This window comes from Bombus impatiens, unplaced genomic scaffold (assembly GCF_000188095.3).
Source record: "Bombus impatiens unplaced genomic scaffold, BIMP_2.2 scf_0645, whole genome shotgun sequence".
NCBI classification, from domain to species: domain Eukaryota; kingdom Metazoa; phylum Arthropoda; class Insecta; order Hymenoptera; family Apidae; genus Bombus; species Bombus impatiens.
In genome coordinates, this window is record NT_177064.1 from 130997 (window position 1) to 154274 (window position 23278).

At 34.3% G+C, this 23278-nt stretch overlaps 3 protein-coding genes and 2 long non-coding RNA genes across 9 annotated transcripts in view; 3 read left to right on the forward strand and 2 right to left on the reverse strand.

Annotated features, from left to right (window-relative positions):
• The first annotated feature begins 637 nt into the window (after positions 1 to 637).
• Positions 638 to 8518, forward strand: LOC100742524. 2 transcript variants are annotated; one of them, XM_003491934.4, is made up of 5 exons: positions 638 to 969; positions 4562 to 4880; positions 5844 to 6077; positions 7370 to 7605; positions 7672 to 8518. In XM_003491934.4, exons 1-5 carry the CDS (start codon positions 912 to 914, stop codon positions 7896 to 7898), a joined length of 1074 nt encoding a protein of 357 aa, XP_003491982.1. In that variant the 5' UTR covers positions 638 to 911; the 3' UTR covers positions 7899 to 8518. The 2 variants fall into 2 exon arrangements, with proteins under 2 accessions (XP_003491982.1, XP_033178411.1); XM_033322520.1 differs by lacking the exon at positions 638 to 969 and adding an exon at positions 4075 to 4210.
• A 1205-nt stretch (positions 8519 to 9723) lies between these two features.
• On the forward strand, positions 9724 to 11489 carry LOC100742643. Of its 2 annotated transcripts, XM_024369852.2 has the most exons (3): positions 9724 to 10643; positions 10941 to 11236; positions 11329 to 11489. In XM_024369852.2, the coding sequence occupies exons 1-3, from the start codon at positions 10369 to 10371 to the stop codon at positions 11352 to 11354; spliced, it is 597 nt and encodes a 198-aa protein (XP_024225620.1). In that variant the 5' UTR covers positions 9724 to 10368; the 3' UTR covers positions 11355 to 11489. The 2 variants fall into 2 exon arrangements, with proteins under 2 accessions (XP_024225620.1, XP_024225619.1); XM_024369851.2 differs by having other exon boundaries at positions 10941 to 11406.
• Positions 11490 to 11800: 311 nt separating this feature from the next.
• Positions 11801 to 12703, reverse strand: LOC105681208. Of its 3 annotated transcripts, XR_002947301.2 has the most exons (4): positions 12467 to 12703; positions 12126 to 12306; positions 11964 to 12049; positions 11801 to 11905 (listed from the first exon to the last, which is right to left on the reverse strand). It is a non-coding gene; the product is annotated as an uncharacterized LOC105681208 (long non-coding RNA). The 3 variants fall into 3 exon arrangements; XR_004462319.1 differs by having other exon boundaries at positions 11964 to 12306; XR_004462318.1 differs by having other exon boundaries at positions 11801 to 12306.
• Positions 12704 to 13552: 849 nt separating this feature from the next.
• Positions 13553 to 23278, forward strand: part of LOC100742762 (2-oxoglutarate-dependent dioxygenase htyE) — a 37047-nt gene continuing 27321 nt past the window's right edge. Inside the window, exons 1-2 of the mRNA XM_003491936.4 lie at positions 13553 to 13699; positions 14691 to 15159. Coding sequence (XP_003491984.1) covers positions 15066 to 15159 — 94 coding nt within the window. The 5' untranslated portion in view covers positions 13553 to 13699; positions 14691 to 15065. The remainder of the gene's footprint in view (positions 13700 to 14690; positions 15160 to 23278) is intronic.
• Positions 21377 to 22818, reverse strand: LOC117152084. Its single transcript, XR_004462321.1, has 2 exons — positions 22718 to 22818; positions 21377 to 22362 (listed from the first exon to the last, which is right to left on the reverse strand). It is a non-coding gene; the product is annotated as an uncharacterized LOC117152084 (long non-coding RNA).

The window sequence follows — 23278 nt, forward strand, 5'->3', positions numbered from 1 at the left end:
TTTCGCAAACGAAATGAGGGAGTTTCTTGCTCTACCGATAATTTCATCCACCGGCATTTTCGCTCTATCGGTAACCACGTGATCACGAATATCGTCTACGTTTTGAATTATTTTCAGAGAAAATTAAATTAAGATACACGATTTAATTAAATAAATTTAATAATATTATTTTTAATATCTGCACCATGTATTTCTACGAAATATTAATATAATATCTAATTCAGCAAATCTAATATTTAACTTCCAACGCAATTAGATAAATGAAAAAAACATCCACTCACAAAAAGAGAAACGAATATTAATAAAACGGAATGAAAACTATAAATAGCTTAAAGATTCAAAATATATTTATACAGTAGCAATATGAAATTTTAAATAAAAATTCGAATTTCGTATCGTAAAAAAGAAGAATATTTCATATTTTAATTTTTTCTTGAATAAAAAATTTTTATAATATTTCATATAAAAAAATATATTTCTTATATAAAAAAGCATTCGATATTCGACTTTTTGCATTAAGGTTTTTCATATACTTCACTTACATGTCTCCCATATACATTTAAAGAGAACGTTGCACAGCTAGGAGAAGGAAGGAACGAGCGAAAGGTAGGAGACTTACCTTTCTCCTAAGATGTACGCTAGAAACTTGTTCCTTTCATTCCCTTGCAATGCACGCAACTAGCACGATCAAGTAATGAAGACGTGACAATCTTGCAGTTCGTTCGCGGGGAATTGTGCTTACGTGACGATAAATTGGTCCGTTTGATTACCTCGTGCATGTGGGGCCGACAGTGCCGGTGAACGTGACATTTGCAGCTGAACATTGAACAGTTTACGTATAGTGCAGTGCACCCCGCGATACATGTGGCTTAAATGAAAAAGGAGTGGTTCCGTTATTCGCGTGTACGAAAATGAGAAAGAAGATCGAGCAGGATACAAAAAACACAGAGAAACAAACGGACTTTACAGGTCAGTGGCTTTTTTCGAGAGGTGCAGTGCACCGACGATATTTTGTTTACTCTTGGTGGACCAATTTGTATACGTGTGCCAGATATTTTGCTTCCATTCCTGCGAGATATAGTTCGTTTCCAAGCAGCATTATGTTTCTTGTTTCAGTCAGATAAGAATATTTACGCAGTGTCGATCTCTTTTTTTGCAGAATGGGAAACCTCGAATTTCATAAGTTTAAAATCTTATAGATGGAACCGTTGTGAGATGCAGAGATAGTTTTAAATATATAATTATTTAATGTAATATAGGTAGCAGTATGAAGGTTAAGTTAGCGTAATTCTTTGACTTTAAAGTGGAAATTTACTGTCTCCAAAGTTTTCGTCATGTTTAAATGTAGATACAGTTACATAATTTTGGTTCTTGACCAAAATTATTTGTATATAGATTTATAGAATCATTATTATTATTAGTTCGCTCACGTAAAGGTCGCGTGATATTTTATCGAGATTATTTAAAGAATTTCAGAGGTGAAAGATCGTGATTATTAGATTATAGATGATTTCCTATATTTTTAAGAGAAAGAGTAAGCACTCGGACAAAAAAGAAAAAAGTTTATCTTACATCGTTGGCCTCTCTTGTCTCTATGAAGGACGCGTAAATACATATACAGGAAGGTTTCGTAATTCCTGACAAATCCAATTTATGATTTTTCTATTGATTGTGAGACTATACCATAGCTGATATAATAGTTTTTTTCTGTGATATAACCATTTTTTTTCCTCCGATTATTGAAGGTTTTGTACTAAATATCAGAGATGTTACGTATTTAGATTATGAAATAAAATTTGGAACGATTCCATTAAATAATTATTAAAGATTATTATTATTACTATAATTATTACTTATTATATTATTATATTAGTTTACTATCATATTCTTTATTTATTCATTTGTCTACAAGATAAATAATAAGAAAAAAATAATATCTTGGCAATATCTGTGCATAGATCATCAATAGAGGTGTAGTCATTTAAAGTAAAGTAGTTAGAATAAAAAAAAAGAAAAGATCAATAGAAATATTAAATTCGGAAAATTCAAAGATTATTTCTATTCGAATTTATATATGAATTTATAACTAACTTTCGAACTAATTATTGCCTATAATAATATTTAAAGACTGGATAGATATTTCGTCACTATGAATGTCCAACGAAATCGATTTGATAATTTACCGTTAATGTAGAATATTAGCTATAACCAAACGTCACTTAACACGTTCCGCGTTTTCTCGGAGGATTGCACGTTCCTCCTAAACATGCAGTAATTGACGAAAGTGCGAATAGAAACGGACGTCCTCGACTTACTTCTCTCGGTTGTTTAACTATGAATGCAATACATGTGCAACACGCGAGAAAATAGCTGAATTCTAATTCTTCTACGTTTTCATTGTTCAAATATTCAACGTTGTTAAAATAGAAACAGAAACGATTAACTGTTAACTAGAGAATATATCGAAGAATTGTTCGGTGAAAGCAATTGTTTTCGCAATGTGCCGGTGACATAACCTCGATGATCTAACTTTCTACATACTATGCACGAGTAGAAAATCGAATTTATAAAGTAATGATAAGGTAATAATAATAAATAATAAAATAAATAATAAGAGAAATAAGATATGACGAGATAATTTTCTTTTAAAAAGATAAAATAAATTTTGTTAGACGATTAATATCGAGCATTGTCTATCGTATTGTAAATCGAACAAATGTCTATCATTCGATTAGACTGGACCGTATTTTGAAGTCTGAACAAGTTGACAATTGCAAATTATGTCTTCGATGTTTCGCAACCTCTTATAATAGCTCCTTCGTGATCAATCAGACGGAAGTAGCTTTTATGCATTATGTCATTCTGGAAGTATCTCTAGTTTGTAAATCGATAGCTGTTAGAAGATATTACTCCATAGAAATACAATATTTTTAGTTATATAATTAATTGAAAAATTACATACGAAAGGATTTGGGACTAATTACAAAATTAGATAAAAGAACTGTGATCCTTTGTTTTATCCTTTTATCCTTTATGGTTACAACCATGTGTGATAAAATGTGTGTTAAAAAGCGATAAAAACTAACCTGTAACAGGAGTATTGGTGTTCGTAAGTATTAAGCATTATAGAATTATTTACTTACTTCAAGAGTTCTTTATCCTCGCGTTATTTAATTACATACGAAACTATGAGTCAGATAAAGCAGGTTATTCTAATTCTAAACGAAGAGAAACACTACCATGATTAATTCAAACAGAGGTATCTAATTCTAGACACCAATTATCATCGTATTTAATTATAGTTTACATTATATTTTACCGCTTACTACTTCTATAAAATACAAATCGACTAAAATACCTATACTTAAATACTTATTAGATCCGGATGTTAAAATTTGACCATAAAATGACCGATCTATTATAGACTTGATCATAGGACGATCTTGAACACTCTCGAACAACCTTCAATTTACTTTATATGATATGTATCTAGATGGCCATGTGGTAATCATTAGAAATCCTTGCATGGCGTGATTGCGTACATTAACTGAATTCGATTCGTCTATTTCAGTTCAATCGAAGATTGTATTTGAACGGAATTTGTACTTTTAAAAGGTGAAAGGTTCGAAAGTATGGGAATTACTGGAATAATCCATTATGGTTCAATGAATTCGATAGTGACCTAATGATAATGGGCCTAATATAAGCAAGCACACCGTATTCGATTACGCCTCATTATGGGCATCTATCGATCTTCTTTATTCCTGTCACGTCCGCTGCACAGATGTACCCACTTTCGATGGCTCTGAATACCAAATGAATTCCGTCATATCGAATCGTAGGATCACCCACACGATCTACGTTCTATGTGCGTGCGTTTGTTTTACGAAATCGGTCCGTTGTAAGTTTTTTGTCAAACAATGATCGAATCACGAAACAACTTCATTTCTACGAAGATTTGTTGCCATTCGTAATACGGTAGAACTGGCATTTATCAGATTCGATACGAGTTTGTTGCAAGCAGTCCGTTACAGAGGATGACATAGGATTTAATGGTACTTTAGGATACTTCGGCAGTTAATTTATTTTAGTTAATCGGATTTTGGAAATTTCAGTTTCCTGGAATTTTCTAGATTTTAGAATCATCGAAAGATTCTCGGAATCGTCTAGGTTCTGAGGATATCGAGGACTTCGGAAGAATTTAAAGATGGCGAGTCTCAAGGACTTTCAAGAGTTTAGAATGTTCCTATAGCGTGTATAGTATGTGTATTAATACGCGTATTAGGAATTCGAGGCCAGAAATTCAGCACCTAACAGAAAGATTCAAGAATCAAAATCCAAGTGCAAAATTTTTGGTTCTGGATTTTAGACCTTTATTTTTCAGTCCGGTATAGCAAATATTCTACGTTTCTTTATTATTGTTTATATAACTAATTTTTTAAGACATTCTCCTACAACAAGTCATCAATTTAAAACGCTGAAAAGTATTTCGATGGATGAAAGTGAAAAGAAGATTTTATTGTTGAAATGACAAATGTCATGAGCCTGTGTCTGCATTTAGATGTGGAATCGAAGCTGCGAACGCTCCTCAAAGATGGAGCAAGCACTTTCATGGACTTTGAATGGCTACAACCAGAATTACCGTGGTTCTTCGACGAAGAAAAGTTTCGCCTCGGACAGCAGATGTTTTATAACAACGCTTTCACCATGATGATTGCCAAACTATGTGGATTATTATCTTTATTCGCTGTACCGTCGATCAAGGACGTTTTAATATTCACCAGACGGAGTGGTACACCGTGTGCTGCCTTTCGCAGATACGTATCCACCATTCTACATAATTGGGTTTGGTATGGAAAAAGAGCTGGCATAGAAAAAGAGTAAGTACACCTAACAATGGTTATTTAAAGATCATACGAGAGTAGCATAAATATTTTTCTCTCATTTTAAAAACACTTTTCAGTAATTGCAGAAACAGAAAAGCTGGTTTTTAACTGGGCAGCAATTTATCTACCAAAGAACTTTTTTAATTTATTCATATAAGATACCTCGAACAGTGTGAACAAATTTTCAAAAATGATAAACGAAAAGTAAATCATTTTACTGCGAACCAGTAACTTACTAATCCAATTCCTCGGAAACGCGAGACGCGTTAAGAATACCGTTTTCTTTAAATAAGTTTCTATTCTTATCATTTGTCGCTATTTATAACAGTAACACTTGTAACGCGTGTCGACCGTTGTTTATTATTAAATTGACGCTATGAAACATCTATAGTAACGTATTCAACATCGTATCGAAACGTTGATTTTTTTACGAATCCTGACAAAGTGTCCCGTGTACGAAAATATGGATGAGGGGAGAATCCATCGGGTACTCGTCGTTCATTGACATTCAAGGAATCATCGAACGCGTGCAGTGTCGGTATTTTAATCGATTTATCTTGCCGGATATATATTCCTGTGTAGACGAGCGAACGGAATAATTTCGTGTCTGGGAAAGTCCAAGATATTCAACACGAGTATCATACATATTTTTTCAATAAAACCCAACCATATAACATATATGCGTATAGAATAGAATAGTAGAGCATCAAATGGAAAATTCGATCGTAAGATTCGACTTAAATCGACCGTAACGTAAGCGTAAATAAGAGAAAATAATCTAAAAAAAAGAGAAATAGAGAGAAAAATTAAACGATTTAAACTAAGTAGATTTGTTTGGTATGAGATATTAAAAAAAATTGCTAGATCGGTAAATTGAAGACGAATTAGACACAAATTTTGAGTTCATTCTGAATAAGATCTTTTATAAGAATAATTTTTCTCTTTCTCGTTTTGTAGATTTCTCGAATCGCTGAAAATCGTACGGAAAAAACACTGCGTAGCGTTTCGAAGAAGTTCAGAGGCGGGGCTGAACAGAGTCTCGCAACTGGATATGGCATTGGCTCAATTTGGATTCATGGGTTTCACCCTCCTGGCTGGTGACTATCTTGGGGTGAATAACAGTTCCGAGGAACTGGAAGGACTGATTCACTTCTGGCGAGTTATTGGCAACATGCTGGGCATGGAAGACAAGTTTGTAACCCAAACACGAATACTTCTTTCTTTTCAAAATCTTAACATTAATTTCAATTAAAATTTGTTTTCCAAAGTAACGAAGAGAATTTATGTCAGTTCAACATTTAATAGCTATATTAGTAATAATAGAAATGGTTGGAATGTAGATATTTATGCGAACTTATAATTACATAAAAATTTACAGAGGAATGGATGTAAATAAAAATGTTCGTTTCACTAAATTATATTTATATTTCACAATTATATTGTAAAGAACACTTTGCGTATTTTGTATATTTTTATATACATATTACATACACTTCTAAAAATTTTAAATTTTCCATAAATGCGTAAATTTAGTAATAGATTATGAATTTTTGAAGTGGATGTGAAAAGGGTAAAGAGTTTTCTGTGTAAATAATAAAGAGAATGTTCTACAAAAGTAATAGAGCTAAGATCTTCTACATGTATAAGTAATAAGGATAGAGCCCTAGAATCAAAAAAGGAATTAGTAAAGGAGTGTATAAAGGAGAGAGAGAGAGAGAGAGAATGGGAGAATAGTCAGGAAAGGAAAAGAGCGAAAAAGAGAAAGAAGGGACTAGAAGAGGTGAGAAAAGGAGGGACGCAGATAGAAACAGAAGAGGAGCAAGAAAGGATGACAGCAGACCAAATTATAGAAGAAAGAAGAAAGAGAGAAACAGAAGAGAGGGGTAAAGAATAAGGAAATCCAAGTATAATATACACTACAGAAACATAGCCAAAGAAAAATGACCAAAGTCCTTAGAAGGGAGAATGAAATGGAAGGACAGAAGTATACTGGCAAGGTTCAGATGCGGAGACGAGACCAAAGCAAGGGAATACTGGAAAGAAGAGGGGGGAACAAGGATGCAGACTATGCAGAACGAAAGAAGAAGACCTAAAACATGTAATAGAAGAATGTGAAATAACGGGAGGACCAAAGGACATAGGAAAAACGCTAAGCGAGACTGGAGAAGGTTTAGCAGAACTGAAAGCAATAATAGAGAAGTGAAGGGCAAACGACAAGAAGGAGGCACAGCAAGGAGGCTAAAGACCAAAGTTGCGATAGTTTTTAGTCATTAGTTGCTAATTTATAGTTCCTAATTTTTAATTTTTAGAGGTAGAATAAGCAAGGTAGTGCAATAGAATAGAGTGGAAAAGAGGGGAGGTAAACATATAAGAAGAGAAATAGACATAAGAGATATAAAATAATAAATAATAAATAATAGTAATAATAATAAGTAATAAGGATAGAATTTTCTATGTAAATAATTAAATACATCTATCCATAGGTACAATCTTTGCACCGGAAGCGTGGAAGAGACACGGGCTCTTTGCAGACGACTTCTGGACGAGGTTTTCCTCCCCTCACTCGCCAGTGGTAGCAAAGATTTCGAAGAGATGAGTCGTATTTTAATAGAATCCCTATGGCCGGTGAATCCTTATATGGATTCGAGTGCTTTCATTGAATTCACATTCATTCTAGCCTCCACTGCCGCCACGAATAATAATCACTCGTTAAAAATAGGTAAATCTCCTACTTATACAGACGTAAATTGAACTTAGTGTATATGCAAAAAGATAATATTTTTAGATTCATCAAGGATGTCGTGGTACGGTAGATTTATCTTGAATGTTCAACTAATTACACACAAATACCTATTACCAAATACGTATTGGTGGTCCAGATTCTTCAGGGCGTTCTTCAACAGCCAAATGCGGTTGGCCATCTATTTAACGGAAAATTTACCGTTTCTGGCGTTCTGGAGTTATGGTATAAAACACTCTTACGTCAATATATACAAATATCGCGTCATCTGACCTTAAATGTGATAATTGTCTTATAAAATAATCAAAGAGTAACAATTACCTTTTTCGTCGAAAGTGTACATAATCTGACGTAAAATGATTCTGCAAACGTATAATGTATTCTTAATAACTTATAATCATTGCAGTATATGTATTTAGGATATGCTTTGCAGTATTTTTAGACTCGTAACATGTTCGCAAGCTCTACTGCGATTCTTGGATTTTTATGTTTTCGTTTTATTCTTTTTTTTTTTAACAAACAATAAGATTTTGAAAATCTTGAGAGAAATTATAGTAGATAACGAAGATATTACTTCCCTGTAATTTAAGAAATTTGTTAGTAACAAGAAACAGAGTCGTGTCTAATATGAACCAAAATATCTAACAGTTAAGGTCAATTTAAGTCAAAGCTCAATTTAGAAAATAAGCGATATATAATAATAAGATTAAATAGCGCTGTGTAATTCTTTCGGTACCTGCAAAGAAAAGATTTATTACGTTTATTATATGTATACTTAAAAAGTAGTTCTTATGACTGTATTTATAATTTGATAACTTTATATTAACTACTCAATGTAAATATAGATACAGTAAGCTACAAGTTAAAATTAAAGGAACGCTATCTGTCTTTATATTAATAAATTGATTGAATGAAAGTGTGAAGTTGGTTTCAGACGAAAGACAATGACCCATCGAGCGTGCATACCCGCTTACACGAAAACCTTAAAAACTGTGTAATATTTCCACGCAACGTATTGTAATTTTAGTCAAGTCTGCCTTATCTCTCGCATCATGGCGTCTGGTGAGTGTTCCTTCTTCAGGCGAGACTACAACAATACTTTCGCACAGATCGTAAATCTGTCGTTCAACCAGTATCTCATTCGAGATGTTTCTTCATCGTTTATTTTCTTTACAAACAGATATTCTTGGTAAACATGAATATCTAATTAAAAGATTATCAATAATCGAATCTCAGATCGGTGTATCTCGAGCTACTTGAGCAAATGCTCGAGTAAAACTTACGTCCAGAGACAATTAACCTTGGATACTATCCACGACACTAAAATAAACATGATAATAGAACAGATGTACAACTCGTTGGATAAAATATGATTGCGATTCTATCGACAGTAGTATGAAACGTTGCGTTCCTATTTCCTAGATTCTTTAACTCATTAAGAAGGTACTTTGATTTAGAATGCCACTTTTTACATATTTTTAAAGATTTTTTTGTATTATTTCTTGCACACATATTTGTTAACGCTCGAAGAATATTCAACGTCTTTTTCAAGTGAAAATAATCATTATTAATTATTAGTTATTAGTTACTAGATATTAGTTATCAATTATTTGTCATTACATGCAAGCATTGGAATAATTGGTTAGAATTGCATAAATGCAAAGGTATTGAAGGACGTAAACAAAGTAATTTAGATACCGTTTTGCCAATGTAGAACAAACATAATAGAATAATAGTGTATGCTAAATAAGAAGTATGTTAAGTGTAATCTACAAATTTTAAGCGTATTTATAATATAACGATCATTTTAGATTCTTAAGTCCCTCAAATGCTTTTATACGAGTAAATTGTATGGGATTTCGGTCCCAATTTTTCCATGGAACTGCGCCAATAGAAAGTCGAAACTCGTCGCGTGATTTTAAATCTCGACCTGAATAATTGCGCTCGAACCTCAGGGAATTGTGTTTTTTTTTTTTCTTTGATAACTTCCTGTTGGTATCATCCTCGATGAACGTACATAACAATGATAATACGACGTCGCGTGTCGCCGGCAATTTTACGTTTTGTGATTTACAAAATTGAAAGATAAACAGTAGTTTGCATATTTCTTAACAATTTTACGGACGATATTTTCCTTATTTTTAGGATGACGGAATAATTGAGATTCCTTTTATGTGTGACTCTATTGACTTTATGACTTTATGAGTGACTATTATTCAGAAAGATGTAGCGTTCTTTCGACAGTTTCGATATTCTGTTAGGTTGATGCATATGAAATACCGTTTCCTCCAAATTTCCTATCGACGTATTAAAGAAGAAGAAATTTACTATAAATCGTATACGTGGGTACATTGAATGTTAAGAATCTTCAAAATTTCTAATAAAAAAAGAATTTAACGATTAATCGTCAACAGGTCCATTCTACAAATGTTTGACCTGTAGAACTTTCACTTCTAATTCTTATAAATCTGAAATAATGAGATCAATTATTATTTAGGAAAATGCATTGAATCACGCGAAAAGTTTTCGTTTTCGTTGAACGCATGATCTTTTAAAAAAAAATTACGTTAAAATTTTATTTAAGAGAAAAAGGAATTTCATACGTATCAACATGAAATTATCCAACAAGTATACGACGTTATTTCATTTTCATATAAACCGGTAATTCTAGAAGACATTTACAGATAAACCGACGACGATTCACTGAATGAAAAATATAAAATAGTACGTTAAGATTGTTGAATGTCGAGCAACGAGTGCAGCCGCAGGAGCAACGTAGTATTTAAGAAAAATGCAAGAATTCCATGCAACTGTGGATGGGAAGTGAGATTCGGTTACGGTGTCGCGGTTACGTTGGCCATCTTCGAGGCTAAACGTTTTTTCATGTTGATCCTGGAGATATTTGCCGAATGGCAAATCATTCGATTCGCAGGTGGTCTACGACCAGTCATATTTACGTTAATAAACGTCAGCTTGGGTTTACCGACTGCTCTAATTACTGTACGCAGTATACGAACGTAAGTATTTATAATATAACATTATCCAAATCTCGTACATAAATAATTTAACGGATGATAATCGAATTGTAGAGAATTGTATATAAACCTCGTACAAATTTAAATTAGTATATGCAATCTGTATTTTAAGCTAAATTTTGTTTACTGTTTTGAATTTTCTAAAAATCTTACATCGTCTCACGTTTTACGTTATACACGGTTGTAGTAGAATGTTATACGTATATTACGTATAGTAATATTACACAGAATTTATCAATAAGATTTCATCAATTTTATATGCATTATTTCTTCTTTTAGGCGAAAAGTACCACGCTGCTGCGCGGAAACAAGACGAACGCTAAAATGCTTGTTAATAGTGATCGCGATATGCGCCATAATGAACGCGGCTACTCTGGTCTCCATAGGATATCACATGAACGTCAGACAAGAAACGTTAATCGACATTTTCAACAATTCGATGCAACTGTACGTGAGTGCATCGTCTTACAAGTACGCGCTCGACGAGATACAATTCATCTTTCAATGCTGCGGCCATTCCTCCTACACAGATTGGTTTCTCTTTGACTGGCAGGTGAATCCACCATTCAAAAATGGTAACTCAAAGCACGGTATAACAAGTGTGAACAGAATAGTTTAAGAATATCGAATAACGTAAAATAGTATGAGAAAAATATTACACGATCAGGGAGTAGACTATGCTTCGCGAGATGAAATGGCTGTGCAAAGTCCAGTATCTGACGAAGAATATAGAGACCGAAGTGTCCCGTTTAGCTGCTGTAATTTACGTGCAATGACACCGTGCGAACACACGGAGATCTTGGAGACTGACGTGAAAACCATAAATACGAATGGCTGCGTCGAAGTCGTTACACCTGTCATACTTAGGATCGTCATCGTCGCTTACGTCATGACCAGCACGCTTGTAATCATTCAGATCTTCTTAGCCTTCTTAATTACAAAGGTAGTTTTAATTACAGTATAAATGTCTGTTATTACCGGAGTATGTTACCGGATGTTTATGCAAATTCGTAAATACTTTTGCAAAAATTGATAAAGAAGTGAAACTTGAACAAAAGAAAGTATATCTTGGCATTTATATTTTGTAATACGTATTTTGTATTCTTTTTTCTCTCGTTCATTTTATTTTTTGTATTTTATATAATCTGTTCTTTGTCCATTTTATTCTTTGTATTTTACATATCTTCTCTTTGTCCCTCTAATTGGTATTATATTATGACAGTTGTTGCGTTAATCATTTCGCACTAGATATTACATATAAATACGTAAAGTATGTATGTAAAATATGTAAAATAGACTTACACTTCACTACGTTATGTTTTCCTTATAAAAACCTTGGGGAAAAAGGTTCCTATCATTAATTGATAAAATATCATTTTTTCCACTGTCTAAAGAAAATTCAACGAAGAATTAGTTGTAAGAGCTGACAGAGTTCTCTGATAGACTCAATGACAATCTATTTACTTTATATGACGAAATATTCAATGACAAAGTCAACAGTGAGATGCAACTGGATTTTTAATTTGCTCAATTAGATCTCTTGGATCTTTCCTTTAGATCATACGGAAACTTTTATGCGGAACGTGTCTAACGTACCATTTTCCAAAAACCTTCGCCAATGAGTCCACCAGCGCATCATTAGATGCTACAAGGTAAGACTCAATTAAAAAGATAAATTTCATCATTTTTGTAACGTTCGCGTATTAATACGATATAAAATTCTATATTTCCAATAATACAGTTCTTCTTCATGAAATAACACCGTTTAATAATAAATTAATGCTGTAAATTAATGCTATAAAAACATGTAAGAAAAGATGTAGCCCAATCCACTTTCGCTGTCGATGCTTAATTTCATTTTTCTATTATTCAGTTCGGAAGCAGATGGACCAGGCCCCAGCACATCCTCCTCAAACTGGGAACAACAACCGAAGTCTACAAAGAAACGCCATAAACGTATACGAAGCAACAAACGCATCCCATCAAACAAAAATACCGATCCAAGAAATAAAAGCAACTCCAAAGACGATTCTACTTCCTCGTCGCCATTCGACTCTTCGCGTGGGTCCAAATACTCCAGTCGTATCTCTAGAATCCTCGATGCCGCTAGAATCAGACCAAGTACCCACGAGGAGCACACGATATTCAAGAAACGATTGCGCGACGATGGAACGCGTTGAACAAACGAACTACCTATCATTCGCGTGTTTATTCCATCCGTCGTACAAATCAAATCACGTCACTGCTGATGTTTTACGAGCGTTTAGCTACATATATTTGCGTCTAAAAAAAGCATGAGCGGGTTAAACATGGAATAAACTGGCGTTCTCGAAGAATCGGAATAGGTATAAAGATCATTTCCTGGAGGAACAGCTGGTAAGCACTGCGAAGCGAGGAGGATCTTGTCGATGTCTGAAAAACAGAATTTTCTGTCCAAGATATTCGAAGAAGACTCGAAGAAATTTAATCGAAAGACGGGCTACAATTTTGCAAATTATTGGATGAAGAAATAGGAAGACAGCTGTTAAGAGGTAGCTAATTATTATGTATATATAAGAAAATAAAATTCGCTCCATGTTATAAGAAGAATGATAATAAACGCGTGGAAGAGGCGTTAAGACACTAAGAGATTAACTATGCGTCTTCGATAACAATGAAACATAAATTCTGTGAAGAATATTCAAAGAAGATTCGGGGAAATTCGATCGAGAGACGAGATGGAATTTTTTCGATATTGGAAAGAGAAACACGAAGAAGAATGATGATAAACACGTGGAAACGGCGTTAAGACACGGCTAACTACGCGTCTTCGATAACAATGAAATACAAATTATAATGATTAGAAGTAAGCGACGACAGCGAAGAAGACATGCGTGGTGGGGATCGACGAATCTTGCGTTTAGTAACACAAGATCGTCTACTGGAGTGCAGTACGATTCAAAGCACCGTGGAAGGCGCATTGGTAAAGTCGCTAATCCCAAGTTGCATATAGATATAGTCGTACTACTTTGTGTCTTTAACGAAACGACTCGTAGCAGGTTCGTAAAATTCTGTCTCACAGATTTTGCATACGTAGGATTTCATTTAATACCTAGGATTAATTTGGTAAGACGTAGAGCATAATATTGTATAAGTCAGGCTTGGAATCTTTTGTAAATGTGCAGAGAGTCACTATAAAAAAAGAAGCTTATCGAGGATCGTTTGATTTTTTAAATTCTTGAAACCAATCGGAAATCAAATACGTAATCGCAACTCTCGGAATTGATGGTATTTTCACATTTGTATGATAAAAAATTCAATTGAGTTTATTATTTCCGAAATACATCGGATAACATTTCTTCACTCTAAATTCCAATATTCCAAATATAATACATACATACAATAATACCTTATAATGTAAATGAAAGTACCGAAACGTACGTATGTTACGATATTAAGATGTAAATAAAGTTAGAATTATACAAATAAAAGCAAAAAATTCCTCCAAATTGATTCGTTTCTCATTCGATGCGAGCGCGCGAATATCTGAACGCCTCCCACTCTCACGCTCGACAAACTTCGTGAGCGTTCGTGCGCACTTCGGTTCCCACTAGAGCTGTTCGCGGTTCTCCGTCCCATTTCGGCCACGCTCGCATCATACAGGCGCGCGCGCCGGTTAGTTGCGAACGCTGTCGGTTCAGTCAAGAAGCGTTAGCTTGCTAGTAGTGATCGTTACGATTGTTACGTTCTTTGTTAGTAGTCGGTTATCTGCCACTCTGTCGATATCGTAGCATGTGCCCACCAGTTCACAGTCACGTATACGTCTACCTGCCACACCACCAGCCCCATAATAAACTCGTCTCTTACGGCTACCGTTAGGGTTGCCGTGACACCGTGTCTGTTTTGTGTTCTTTCCTTCTTGAAAAAACCGGTAACGTCATCGTTTACATTCGCGAGCTGTCCTTTCATCCGGAGAATGTCCAGGCTATAACTTAAGAAATCTTCATTGGTGTGCATAGTGATAGCATGATTTTTTCTTGGATATTCTAGTGAATTTGCTCCAAATTGTGGCATTCGGTGGGTGAGTTCGCACGTGGTTGAATGATCGGCATACATGCATTAAGCACGACCCACGTATTTTCCGTCCGTATAGTGGTGCTAGTTGATCGAACCTAAGCGGCGCGATCACACACAAGAGATCAACAAGAAAGAAAGAGAAGAGTTATAGGGGGAAGAAAAGGGCGGCACACGCACGAAAAAAGAAGCGATCGAGTGAACGGAACAGAGAGAAAGATCGGGGACAAGATACGAAATTGCGAGGGCAGCCGAAGACCGTGAGACGAAGAAGGAAACTAGTTAAGGAGTAACATAGAAAGAGACAGCAACAGAAATCTCATTTCGACCGAGTAACTAGCCACAAGCAAGATGAGCTGCTGCACGAGTGCTCCGATTGTAACCCAAACCTGTGAGACTCTTCTGAGCAAGTGCGAAGTGCCGATCATCGACCTCGCTCACATGGGTAAGTGTTCGTTGTTCTATTCGAATTTTTTCACTTGTTCAGCGTTAACGCTTTGGCGAGCGGATTATGGATGAATATTACTGAATCGTTTGATGCCCATATGCCTTTAACAGTAAATGTTTGTAGTATTTAGGTAAATGGTATGTTAGGTAAGGTTAGAAATGATATAGTTAGGAACTATAGTTAAAACTTGTATGTATTTATTCATTATAACTTTGTTATATATTTAGTACAAAGTAACGGAATTTGTGAAATTACAAAGGTATAAAGATTGTACTATATAATGAAAATTATGCAACTGTGAAACACTATAAAAGCTGTATCGTATAACCAACAGTTTTAGAGGCTATGAAACTATTCAGGATATAAACGTGACGATTAACCGAATTTTCAAAAATTTGTAGAATGACCCAGCCATCTGATCGCGGAGGTTAAAATATCTTATCTCCATTGAAATATCAAATGTATATTCTCATTCGTAGCTCAGTATTAATGTATAACTCGCAAGAAAAGGAATACAATTGCGACGATACTATTGTAGGACGATAATATTAATCAAAATAATTCGCATGGAAGTTTCATTTATGATAGTCTGTAAGGGTTAAACAAAAATCCATTAAAGAAGAAAGAAAGATGTCACGCATCGCAAACTGTCGCAACTTAGAACATAGGTCAAACTGGCAAAATTAGCAGCAGTAAAATCGACGTAGTTCAAAATTAACCGCGATACAAAGGCACGTGGCACTGCGCGACGTGATACATTATTTGCCCCCAACGCTCTTAATGATTAACCGTTTCATTCGCTATGATGACTTCACGCAAAAGTTCATGGTTACATTGGTTGTCGATTAATCCACCGTATAACCAAAGAGAAAGACTCGACTGTAAAATAGAGAATATACGCGTAAACATTCTTTCCTTTTTCTTAGCCAAGAAAACAGGTTTTTTAGAGTCGTTAACCCTGCTACGTCTTTTGTGTCATTTTTTAGTTAATCGTGTTCTTCTTTCGTCATTTTGAATATTAGAAAATATAGGAAATTTGAATCGTTGCTAATACACGAGATTTTTCGCTCTAAATTTTGATTCGCCTATTCGAAATCTTTCTATCTATTTAAAGAAGATTGGATATTAGTGAAAATAATAAAAATTTTAAAGATGGTGGAGAAATTACTCTGTCGGTAACTTGAAAGTCCACGAAAATAATATTGCACAATAGCTTAATTAAATGCAATTTGGGTAGAAAAGATGTAAAAGTAGGTGTGAACAAATTGCAAGCGTTTCAGTTTACTCCTGTATTACAATTTCAATCTCATGTTTGAAAGCTCTTTATCATTCTTTAAATATTACAGTAGCCATTTTCAATTTCATTGCAGGCGGTTTCTGAAGTGTATTTGACATAGTTTAAAGACGTAATTACATCATTATGACAGAAAATTTCCTAAACATTTTCAATTACTTGTAAATATTAATAGAAATGTATTCCAAATTACATGCAGTCAAATAAATTCCCCAATGTAAATTTATATTTTATTTTGAGTCCATAGATACAAAAGAAAGGAATGAATTAGGATTAAATTACAACGGTAAATAAACTAATTAGTTCACTACTTTTTAGAAAACTCATTTAAAAACAAAATGGACTCACATAATACCATCTTCTCGTATTATACCACAAGGAAACAGTAAATAATACATACCATGTTTGTATTGTAACGGTTGATTTTATACGTTACCGAATGATATGCTATAAATACGTGCACTTTTCTAAATATATAACGGCGGGATCTAAAATCGTTGGCCTTTCACATGTATTTTTAAACTGGATCGTTTTCTCACGTGGAAAACGTGATCGACTTGTGGCGTGAATAATGTTCTGTAGAAGGTTCAATGTAAGGAGTAAAGAATTTTAGAGATTCAAAGGGTGACGCTTTTACGGTTGCTTGGCAACGAGGCCAGGCAACTGGCCAGACAGACAAGCAAACCAACAAGCTTCGCTTCGTTCACAGTCAGAGGCGCCTACCTCAGGCCCGACGATCCGTTGAGGTCATAGCCCAGAGCCCGTCTGACAAAGAAGGGCCCCTCCCTTGGCGCCCTCCTCGATTCATATAGGGTGTCTTGTATACACTATCTGTCTGTACTTGAAATACTTTATTTGAAACATGTTATTATCTACTTTTGTTAATATAAAAATTATAGTATATCAAAGTACCATTTAAAAAATATAGAATATAATTTATTACTCTCAGAAATAATTCAGATTTTTTTAGTACTTATTACGTTATATCTACTCTTATCAATATAAGAATTATGGTGTATTCAAATTTGATTGAGAAGTATATAAGATGTAATATATTACTCTCAGCAATAATTTAAATGTTTTTATAAGAAAATTTAATATAATTGTAATATGAACCGTGAAATGGAACAATGTAATATTGTTTGCATAAATTTTTTATCTTCATTTTCCCTTTGAATTTCATTTTCATATTATTTTTTATTAGAAGAAATTGATTTAAGTACAATAATGATTCATAATTAAATTAGAACAATCGTGATTTCAATCACGCATTATCTTTATCTTTTCTTATCCATTTAGCTATCTAATTGATTGCGAATGAAAGTAAATAAAAATAAGAACATAGTTAACAGTTCAATACATAACAATTATAAGCAATTTTTTATCGTAAATTTACTTACATCGATCAATGGTTGTTTCGTTTAATATCACTTTCTACTGCATGATGTTTCGATTCTTTTATGTTCGAGGACTAAAACGATAGTCAAACAGCTCGACTGCAGCATGTTCAAACAACTCATTCAGTCGCTAATATTGATAAACCACACTGACGCTTGTGCAACCATTTCGTCGACAAATACAATATTGACAGTATTTGTGGAGGAATAATTATTCATTATATATTATTAGATCCTCTAACATCTTAAACAGTAGTTGGCATTCTGACAAAGATAATATTAAACTCATTGATTTTTACATAATACTATATAGATTAGGTTCACCAAAAGGCCACTTTTGTTAAATTTACAATACGACATCTGCTGCATTGAAATGATATTTATTATCGATTCGGGTATTTTTAACATATTATAACATCTGTAGATTATAGATGTTTATGTAATTATCAGAAATTTAAATATTGAAAAATCCAAAATACGTATGTAAGAATATACGAAATATCCAGCAAAGTGTCCATTGTAATATTTAGATGAATAGATTTCTATTTGCCTCTTATTTTTTTATTGCATTTATAAAAATAAATTGACATAGTGATATGCAAGAAATCAATATAAAATTAGATTTTAATATTACCATTTATTACTGTAACAGAATAGAACAAAAAGTATCGAATGACGTATAACACAGGCAATAAGCAAATGTATAGTTTACATTCAATATGAAATGAAAACCGCGCGAACTTATGAACCTAACCTAATAGGTTCTCAGGGTTGTATGAATATGTCATACTGATCATAGAGCTTCATTGTCGATCAATACAAAAAACGTATGAATACTCGTACAACTCGAATAAAACATCTCGCGTGCCTCTTCGTGATTGTAAGTGTGTTGGATAATGATTTAAGTGTTCCCTACAGTGAACGTCGTCGAGAATAATGGATTGGCGTGCGCGGTGTAAACGAAAAGATAGCCGCGTTTGAATTTGCGACCCAAGCCACGAAACGTTTCACCGTTTCTCGTTCTATCCTTCTCTGCCTTCGATTTGGTTCAGTTGAATCGTTTCGTTGCTCTTTCTTCGTTTGTGTATATGTATGTATTTCATGTCTGGGCGGCAGGCCAACGACTCGTGTACAGTATTACTGGCGTCAACAGAAAGAAACAAGGGGCAGAGTATCGTTTCAAAAGTGTTTCTCGATCGAGATCGCAATCGGAAATATCGTTGTAACGGTCACTCGATAATCATCGATTATGTAAATGATGACAAAGTATATGTAGCTAATTGAAATTCCTCAGTGATCCCCCTTAGTCATCACTGATCTCTTTGTGTCTGGTAATATCATAATATAGATATGTATGTTATGTATAACAAAGCCGTATTAACCAGCCGTCGCTATCTCCACAAGAATCCTTTTGCACAGTGATTTATTAGCTGATAATATTAGTCGATTAACGATTTACATATGAATTATAGGCTATTTCTTCCTCTTTTACAATTTCATCGTTCTTTGTTAAATAAAATAATTTAACTATTTTTTATAAAATTTTGTATAAAATTTCTTATAAAAAGTTAGTTAAATTTATTATAAACTTGTTAGTATTGTGCAGGAGAACGTTATAAGTCTAAAATAAACAAGTGTATCAGGTATCTGTATCTCACTTGGATTCAGTGGCGAAGAAAGATACTCAAAATTACCTGGAAATATATCTTCCTTGATAATCGACTAGATAAAATCCTAACCAACGGTCTGTTAATGGAGCACCTTAACCACTTGTTGACAAACGTATATCAATGAAACCAAGATGGAATAAAGATCACGTGAAATCGGTACTACGTTCTTAACCTCAATCACAACCGCGAGAAAATATTTTTTATCGACGCACACGATCGTCCCTGTACATAATTGGATGCACGATACAGTCCTTTGTTCTACGCTCTTTGTTTCGATTGTTATTACCAATTTTACTTTCATCGCACGAAGACAACCTTAACTAATACATAGTCGTGTTATTACTTGCATCAGTAACCGCCACGCAATTTATCGCGGTCAACTTCCGACCTTCTTCGAAACGTTTCCTTCTACGAGTCGCTCAGTAATCTTTTCAGTAGTATTTATCTTCAATTATGTAATCAGGTATATCTACGTTGCATCATATTTTCAGAAGGTACTTTGATTCATCGTCTCCAGGTATCGAAGTACAAATTAAAATTGAGTCAATACATACCTCCTCGCAAAAACAACATTGACCTCCAGAAGTCTATCGCCGGATGTGTTGCTTCTGCGCAAAAAGTTCTAATCTAAAAAGCCTTTTACGATAGATTTAAAACGTATAATGCGTTATAAGAATATTTATCGAACTAACACTAGCATAGCTGGCTAGATTGGTCTTTTTATTCACTAAAAGACATAGTACAAGGTTTCTGCGAGAGGAAAACCTTAAGAATAAATTCGCGTTATCGCGTGTACCCTTCAAAGTCTGCAATATCGGCCTTGACAAGATTCTCGTGTTTTCAATGATAAAACATTCAGGTGTCCCCTTTTGGTGTCTATATTTACATATATTAAATCGAGGGACGCATATATGTATATTTTATAGTACTACCAGTGTCAACTATAAACGATACTAAAAAGGTTTCGTTTCAACATAAGACTTGTTTTATTTTATTTTAATAAGAAATTACTTAACTTATAATAGAAAAGGAACACATCCCCCGCATACATGGGCTAATGGCTACAAAAAGTACTGGCATACCATTATATTTATTACATCTATATACTAATTAATTAAATTCAAATATAATAGATTTCATATCATTTAATAATACTTTCATACGACTGCAATTTGATAATATGAAAATGAAGTGTAGAATTTGATAAAAAAGCAATTCATTGGAAGATAAGGATACGTGCTAATATCTTTTGTACCTGCTGTATATGTATATTTTGCGTAAATCGTGCGACAAAGTTATTTTATCCGTTAACTTTTCGCGTTATTTGGTTGTATCCTCGACACAAAGCGTTTGTTGCAAAGCAACGTATGTGCGTGTGCACGCGTACGCGTATTGACATAGATGAGCGGCGCGATTTTTTTGCAGTGTGCAAGCGGTTACACGTGCCTGTCCCCTGTGGCCACGATCTGCAACGACGCGAATAAGCGGACGCTTACGCGCAAGCCCAAGAATAGACTTCCAAGCAACGTGAATTTTTCATTTGTTCGTTACGCGAATGCATCATTAAAATTAATTATCGGATGCATCAGCGAACTCCGGGAAAACGAGCTCAGTGTAATTACGCGATCTTATATAGTGTCCTTTCGGTCATAATACTTCATTCACGATCATCGTTCTGATAGGCCAGCTATTGATCGACGATATTATTATTTTGAATTATTTAATCGTAGTCTTTTTATGATTTCATAACATGTGCAGCTGCAATGCAAATAGAAAGAAAACGAATAGGTAATCGCTTTGAAGTTAGACCTAAACGTTATGTATATTATGAATAAATTATTAACGCTGTTAAATGTTGTTTCTACGATCTTTCGTCTATTTTCTTTTATTAATAAATGAAATGGTAGCAAAGGACATATAAATATAGTGAACACTCCATTGAGCTAATTTCTTTCGTAGTCCTCTTTTCATTTGCGATATTTTGTAAAACATCGTATAACAATTAGCACTGAAACACGTCCAGTAAGCTTTTAATTGTTCCGTGCTAATCATCACGAAAGAATTCGGTCGATAGTGTTCGCGTCCGTAACGGGAAAAACAGCGTGACGCGTATTTCAAAACCTTTCCACCGAAGCGTCGCCATTGTGTCCGTTCGTTCATAGTCCAACAACAAACACTTTTAAATCTCCGCCAATTAACGTAAAGAAATAGAATAGAAGAGGAAAGGAAAACAACAGCCAATCAAATCAACGAGAGAAAAAGAAACAATCGAATCAATAGGTAGGCAACAAATCACTAGAATAAAACTGCCAAAAATCACTCTAGCGGCGGATACTAGAAACGCCACCATAATTTCTCCTGGATTTCGTTGGTAAAACCCCCGAAATTCTACCGCGAAAGGCCACCAAGAATATCACGACGCAAACGATAATAATACTTCACGACACTGAATGCATTCGCCGTGTAGCGACAAGATCTCTTTCTTCTTCCTTTCTTTTTTCCTTGTCTTTTCCACTCAAGCCACATTCTCTGGTAGGACTTAAATACCCTGGAGGTTTCCACATTAGCGTTGGAGCGTCTCAGGGAGTCACGGAATGCGCAAAGCGACGAGACCGTAGCGAGAGATCGGTCGGTATCCGGAGAAAACACGTAGGCAGCAAGTTGCAAAATTCGTACTTGCGCAAACATCGTTTACCATGGAAGCGTAATGGGATGACGTTGTCGACTAGGATCGTGTGAATTCTTATCTGATTTGTCGATCGAGCCAAATTTTGCTCGTTACTGCTATTCGTATCATCCGTTTGCTGGAAACGCGACATAACCAAGAAACATTGAACATCTGTAAAGGAAACCAGTTTGAAATAGAAAGTTAGAAATAGAAAATTGATATTAGCTCTATTTAAAATTTGTCTTTACGTTTTAATTAATAGTTTTTAGGTTATGTTGGTCTCAGATAAAATGACATTTATGCGTCTTGCTTATTCTTAAGGGAAGGATTAAAATTTTATTTTATATTGTGATATTGCTTTTACTAAATAGTACAACTTAATTGACTAATTATGATATCCACATTATAGAAAATATATATATAGACGGTGTTTACAGTGTAAGGTAAATTCTTTGAGCGAACTAACGATATAGACCACGTGCAAAAATAGCAACCGTCTATGAATAAGTTATTTTCTAGTATATACCTTATGCTTGAATGGGAAAAATTGTTACTGGAATATAAATTGGAGAATGCAACCGAGGCTTCTGAGAATCGTGCGACAGACAATGGCGTCCGGAAGTGGTGCGAGGCGAATGGCCGATAGTATAGCGGGCGTATAAAAAGAATTTTAGTTCTAATCAGATTGAAATTAAACCCATAATAAACTTAACTAAAAGTCAAAGTAATAAATAAGGTGGGGAAGATAAGACTTAAGGAGGAATTAAAGACCTAACCGAATAGATAAAGGTAAAATACGAAGTGGGAAACCAAGCTCACGAAATAAGTAATCGTAAGAGAGTGTGTGAGAGATATGATTATGTATAGAAGGAAAAAGACACGAGAAGAAGTTTTAAAAATTGGGACATTTTTCTGGGTCAAAAACTCGAGAAAGAATGGTAATCACCGATCACGTTAGGTTCTTGTATATTTCTGAGGAGAAACAGGGAATGAAATGTAAACAAGGTCGATGGTTACTTTAATCGTTTGATCTTTCACTGAAAAATAATAACACGAAAAATGAATATCTTTAGATGTGTATCAAATG

Coding starts and splice junctions, on each gene's coding strand:
- LOC100742524 (XM_003491934.4), top strand. CDS start 912: ATGAGAAAGAAGATCGAGCAGGATACAAAAAACACAGAGAAACAAACG. Junction 4,881..5,843: donor AGAGCTGGCATAGAAAAAGA/GTAAGTACACCT, acceptor CTCGTTTTGTAG/ATTTCTCGAATCGCTGAAAA. Junction 7,606..7,671: donor TAATCACTCGTTAAAAATAG/GTAAATCTCCTA, acceptor TAATATTTTTAG/ATTCATCAAGGATGTCGTGG.
- LOC100742643 (XM_024369851.2), top strand. CDS start 10,369: ATGTCGAGCAACGAGTGCAGCCGCAGGAGCAACGTAGTATTTAAGAAA. Junction 10,644..10,940: donor ACTGTACGCAGTATACGAAC/GTAAGTATTTAT, acceptor TTCTTCTTTTAG/GCGAAAAGTACCACGCTGCT.